Source organism: Hippichthys cyanospilos, chromosome 6, assembly GCF_059441005.1.
Source record: "Hippichthys cyanospilos isolate Australia breed blue-spotted pipefish chromosome 6, RoL_Hcya_1.0, whole genome shotgun sequence".
In the NCBI taxonomy this organism is placed as follows: domain Eukaryota; kingdom Metazoa; phylum Chordata; class Actinopteri; order Syngnathiformes; family Syngnathidae; genus Hippichthys; species Hippichthys cyanospilos.
Window position 1 is genome coordinate 15,540,478 of NC_142374.1, and position 6,016 is coordinate 15,546,493.

General features: G+C 37.4%; 2 protein-coding genes across 2 annotated transcripts; both read left to right on the plus strand.

Annotated features, from left to right (window-relative positions):
• Positions 1-241: 241 nt before the first annotated feature.
• On the plus strand, positions 242-2,868 carry rsl24d1 (ribosomal L24 domain containing 1). The gene is made up of 6 exons (XM_088417098.1): positions 242-390; positions 1,386-1,499; positions 1,575-1,647; positions 1,935-1,998; positions 2,119-2,204; positions 2,319-2,868. The coding sequence occupies exons 1-6, from the start codon at positions 310-312 to the stop codon at positions 2,393-2,395; spliced, it is 495 nt and encodes a 164-aa protein (XP_088273224.1). The 5' UTR covers positions 242-309; the 3' UTR covers positions 2,396-2,868.
• Positions 2,869-3,311: 443 nt separating this feature from the next.
• Positions 3,312-4,814, plus strand: LOC148422368 (cAMP-regulated phosphoprotein 19-A-like). The gene is made up of 3 exons (XM_088417102.1): positions 3,312-3,601; positions 4,040-4,162; positions 4,246-4,814. Exons 1-3 carry the CDS (start codon positions 3,560-3,562, stop codon positions 4,414-4,416), a joined length of 336 nt encoding a protein of 111 aa, XP_088273228.1. The 5' UTR covers positions 3,312-3,559; the 3' UTR covers positions 4,417-4,814.
• The last annotated feature ends 1,202 nt before the right edge of the window (positions 4,815-6,016 follow it).

The following is a 6,016-nucleotide window of genomic DNA, read 5'->3' on the forward strand; positions in this document are numbered from 1 at the left end:
CTTTGAAACCATTGAGTTGTATTCTGTTAATTTTATTTATTGTTTATTTAAAATGTACCAAGCGTTATACACCTGCTACACAATAGCATTAAAGGCGTTCTATTCTATTCTATTCTATTCTATTCTATTCTATTCTATTCTATTCTATTCTATTCTATTCTATTCTATTCTATTCTATTCTATTCTTTATTCCAGCAGGGGGCAGTTAGTTTTGAACTCAACACTTTTCGTCATCATCAAAACGGAAGTAGACGAGATGCTCGGTCTTGTTGTTGCTACGCGTAGCACGCAGCACTTAGTGCTGTGAAGATGCGCATCGAAAAGTGTTATTTCTGCTCGGGGCCTGTGTACCCTGGGCATGGGGTTATGTTTGTAAGAAACGACTGCAAGGTATGCTGTATTTGTATTTTTCAATTGTTATGTCATTTGGCGTTCAAATATTCTGGTTGTGTGGTCGGCTAATGCTAACGCGAATTTACGTGTTCACGTGGGTTTGGCGTGGCAGTAGATTCGCTAAATTGTTCTGAGTTTAAAAAAAATTGTAGACTTACGCTGAGCAGATGGATTCGGACATGTGTGCAATGGATGTGTTTTTGTCGTTTTTATTTATGAACAGTTAGTTATGACACGGGGTCGTTTTATCTCACAGAGGTAGCGCGCCCCCTAAAGGTTAACTCTTGGAATTCACATTGGCGGCTATTGCGTTTTGATAAAATTTCATCCGTGTTAATATGGGAACAACTGACATTTTGGAAAAACAATCATAAGAGCATCATTCAGAAGGAATTAAAATAAAAAAAAGTCTAATGAAGGAAAAATTAGAAGCATATAATGCAATGCATTTTTTTCTGCTGTGATTGATATTTAAAGGGGCCGTAACATGAAAAGTATACTATTTTGATCTTTTAGCCCTGTTCCAATTTTGATTTTTCACCCTAAACACTCCCAAAGTATTATTTTCCTTCATTTATGCATTTCTAAGCATTCTTTGCTTATTCTGCACTCTCACACCAGCTCAGCCAGGGCAATTGAAAACGACTTGAGGTGTTTTAATGATGGCAGGAGCATATTGTACCTCCTCAACACCTCCCCCTGTGCAAGGGAAAATACTGGCCACCCTTATCCACGTCTTTTAGTTTCTGATTCTGGAGCAGAGGAGTATATATTCTGCACCGAGTCAGCCAAGTAAACAGCAAAGTTTCATTTATCAGCTACAGCGTTTTACTATAGAAAATGCTCAAGTGGCCAAAATGTATGTTTGGGAGCAACCAGTTGGACAATCAACATACCATAAAACTGCACATATTACACTGTGGAAAGTATAGAAATACCATGTTATGTCAACATCATGTTTAACTGACTTTTTTTCCCATGCACAATTGTAGACATTCAGATTCTGCAGATCAAAATGCCATAAGAATTTCAAGAAGAAGCGTAACCCCAGAAAGACCAGATGGACCAAAGCATTCCGAAAGGCAGCTGGAAAGGAACTGACAGTGGTAAATTAAAATTATTGAAAAATAGACCTTGCAAATGTACCATGATGGTTTCATCGTTCATTATGTGTCTTTCAGGATAACTCTTTGGAATTTGAGAAGCGCAGAAATATACCAGTTAAATATAACCGGGAGATGTGGGATAAGACAGGTATGGCACCTAAAGCACCAGTCACAAATATGTGGAGAAAAAATAAATAACTGACCCCTTTTATCTCTACCATGCTTTATTAATTATTATTACTTTTGTTTAGGGAATATTTTTGGAAGTTTGACAGCTTTTTTGTTTGATCACTCAAATGGTTGTTGTGGCTGTTTCACACACAGACATCTATTAAGAAAAACTAAAATGCATTTAAAATGTTTGTCTTCAAGATAATTTCATTTGCCCGCAATGTTGAATTTGCTGAAATTAACCAGTGTGTGTCACTTTTGTAGTGGAAGCAATGAAGAAGGTGGAAGAAATCAAACTGAAACGGCAGGCAAGATTTATCATGAACAGGTGGGCACTTCTTTCAATATCGAGCTGTCTTATTTTTACTTTTCCTATCCAGTTCAGATTTATGTTGAGCAAATATGGTAGATTTGGATAGCATTGTGGTCTTTTTTTTTCTCACTGCAGATTAAAGAAGGGCAAAGAGTTGGATAAGGAAGAAGCCATCAATGAAGTGAAGAAGAATATTCACCTCATCAAAGCTCCACACGCAGGTACATTTTAATATATAGTTCTAAAGGCTATTTGATCTTATGTGATAAAGCCTAAATTCACTAGTGTACTGTTACTATAGTAACATGGAGACAAATTGTTATTTATTTTCACAGAAAAACCCAAACAAATGGAAGAAAAAATGTTGCAGAAATTACAAGAGGATGCAGACATGGGAGACGAGGACATTTAAATATTTGTATGACGGTTATTTTCGACCGACTTCCGTAGACTGTTCTTTGGTTTGTGAAGCCGCATTTCTGTAAAACACATGATTCATGACTAACTTTTCAGTGTATATAGTTTGAAGTGCTTCACACCTTTTGGTTCGATTGAGCCATCTAAAGGGTAAGCCAACCATAGTTTTCTTTTCAATAATATGGTTGTCATATGGTGATGTCATTTTCAGGCGACTGCTAGAAACTAAATGGATGCCTTTTGAGTTGGAAAATCAGTTGGATTTTTTTGCTTAGTTAATATTCCAGAAACACAATATTAATCTGCTTTTAGACTATTTGGGGTAAAACAAAAAAAACTTTAGGATTCACTTCACCTTAGACCTTTGTGGAGGCTTCTTGTGTGTGATCATTCTATCATTTTACATAATTTAATGTATTACATTCTTGCAGAAAAGAACCGATTGAATAAACACTTTTCACCATTAAATACATACTGGTTTATTTTATATTTGAATTCATATTTAGCAGTCATCTTCATCATAATATTCACTTATCTGACAGTTATGAACCCAAGCCAACACCTAAAAATTGAGTCAAATCAACAGAGAAGTGGTAACTGGTTTTTAGTGTCAAAGGGTTTGCGACAGGGATACAGAAAAAAATGGAAGAGATGCTGAAAGGGGTAGAAGTGGATGTTTTTGGAAATTTGTGTAATGGTGATGTCAAAACAATACAAATACTTTTAGTAACTATCAGATGATTATCCAAGTATAGTTATGTCATTGGACTCAGCAGCCCAAAAGTACTCAGACATTATTGAACAATTGTGACAGTCAATATTTTTCTATATATTATTGTCGTTTGCCATTGCAATATTAGCTGTACGACTATTTTTGAAAAGCAGAAGCTGCCTTTTTTTTTTTTTTTTTAGAGAGATATTGTACTAGTTTTTATCATGCAGTCAACTCGCCAAACGGGATAAAAGGGATCGATGAGGGTCCGCTCGGGCTATTGGAGTCTCTGGGATCGATTGAGTAGCCTTGCAGCCCAGCATGCTTCAGAGAACATCAAGCCTTTATATTCAACACTGCTGCCAAGGAAGCAGCATTTTTCATCCTCTTGCGGATTGGATTTAGAGTTTTTTTTTAACTGCGAGCCACGTTTTGAATACAAGCAAAATGTCCGACGAGGCTAAAAGAACGTGGACGTTGGAAGAAAAGGTAAATTGTCCCTTTTTTTTTGAAGAGGAAAATCTTAACTCTGCATCATAAATCTAGGAGTAGGGGCTGGTGTTTAGCACGAGGATAGCTAGCATTTAGCTTCTCTTCGCTTAGTGCAACCAAAGATGCGACCGCCGATGTAGGTGTTTTCACTTTCATGGCAACTTTTTTAAAGTTAAAGTGGGAACTGAGCCACTGGGATCCAACACAGTTCTTTTTAGAATGAGTAGTAATTTACGTTATAGTTACTAACGTGGTGGTAAACGCGGCACTCTGAAAGTGTTTGACTGGTAAAATGGGTTTAATTTTGATAACGATACAATCGCAGTGCTTGTAGTATCTGTTTCCAACTTTTGTATTTGGTGTAGACTGAACGTGTGTCCAAATTGTAAATGGACGGTGTAACAGAATACAATTTAGTTCGTTGTTTTACCACAGGAAATGGATGACACTGTTGTTAGTCCTGAGAAAGCAGAAGAAGCCAAATTAAAAACCACTATCGGCAGTCATGGACCGAGGCCTGCAGTTTCAGATTTTCTGAGAAAAAGACTTCAGAAAGGAGTGGGTATCATGATTACAGTCTCTTTCTCATCTAATCTAATTTCAAGTTTCAAAGAGTTTAACTCATGTGTTTGTTCCTCCAGACAAAGTATTTTGATTCCGGTGACTACAACATGGCCAAAGCCAAAATGAAGAATAAGCAGTCGCCATCGGCCCTGTTTGAGAAGTCCGAGATCACTGGAGGTCACATCCCGACACCTCAGGACTTGCCTCAAAGAAAGACTTCCATTGCGGCAAGCAAACTAGCTGGCTGATAGCCCTGCCATTAATGCCTTTGCCATTCCACTACTGAGTCAAACTCACCTACCTTCTGCTGTCTTTTTTTTTTGAATATTTGTTCTTTTTTAAGTTCAAACACTTGAGAAAAATTAACAGGGAATTCAGAAAGTAGATTCAGCACGTTGGAGTTCAAAATGCCCTTAAAGAAGCTTGCCTTTGACTTGACATGGACCTCCGACGTCTAAAATGGCCTTATTTGAAGTCAACTGTTTTTTGTGAGCAATATCTACTGCCAGAAGAGTCACATCGCTGTTTGACTTGAATTGTTTAGGATTTTATGAAAGGAAAGTATTTACTGTATGTGTGCGGGGTATGCATGTGTAGTCAAGCTGTGCCATATGTTTTGTAAATAAAATAATTGTTTTGCATAATATTTACTTTGGCTGGTTTGTTAAGTAATGTAGTTAATACCTGTGAAGTAATCGCACAATTCAAGTACTACAATTTGAGTGTTTAACTGCCATATACTTGTTTAAATATCAATACTATTTTATGTTATGTTGATTTATCCCCTTAGGCAGCCAGCTAACGTGGAATAGGCCTTTGTTCAAATGTTTATGTGTTGGGATGCAGTTTTAAATATAATATTTAGACCAACGCCCTGAACTGGTTCCCAGCAAATTGCTGGGCATACAGATACGAACAACCATCCAATCACATCCAAGGACAATTTAGAGTGTCCAATACACCTGTCATCCATGCTTTTTGAGTGTGGAAGGAAGCTGGAGTGCCTGGAGAGAACTCAAACAGGCAAGGGGAGAACATGCAAACGCCACACAGGAAGGCTGGCGGTTGAGGAGGATGTGCCAACCACTCTTCCACCTTGCCACTCTTATTTGTACATATGAAAGGATTTTATACTCTTGAGACTCTTGGAATCGGTAGGCAGCATATTCCATATTTTAACGAATATGTATTGTGGAAGACTTGGTATTTTTTTTTGTACTTAAAAACTGAACTTCTAACGTGTTTTTTTTTAACAATAATTTTCAGGCAAATCAAGGACAATGCAACCATGATTAGCAGCCACGTTCATGAAATTGTGAGGTATTTTAACGAGTCATACTGTTGTCAAATTGTAGTTCTTATCACAGTATAGTTTATGCGGTAACGTTTTGGAAAAACTAAAACTCATAACCCACGAAGTTTCAGTTTACTCGCAAATCTTGTCTGTTTTGGTGTTTGAGTTCTTCTTTGACCGCTGAGGGGCGCTCCTGTAGTGTTTTTTTTTTTTTTTTTTTTTTAAGTGCGCGTTAAAACATGCAACACATGCGTTTTAGCGTCAAGTTCAGAAGGCAATCAAATAGAATTCACCAACTTCGAGCTTTAACCTTTCCGATAGTGGGATTTATGTATTTCCAGCTACTGTACGCGGAATTCAAATTTCAAGATTTGTAAGGCTAGTTTGACCTGCGACCTCACGCCACCGTTTGTTTGGCACTAATTCGAGCTAAACGTCGGAATTTTCAAATTCATCAAAAACTTTTTCTGTAGTTCATTTTGAATGAATGCATTTCTACTACAGTGCTGTTACTTCCAGAATCTTGGTTTTAGCCCGCCCCAAACGCTACCATT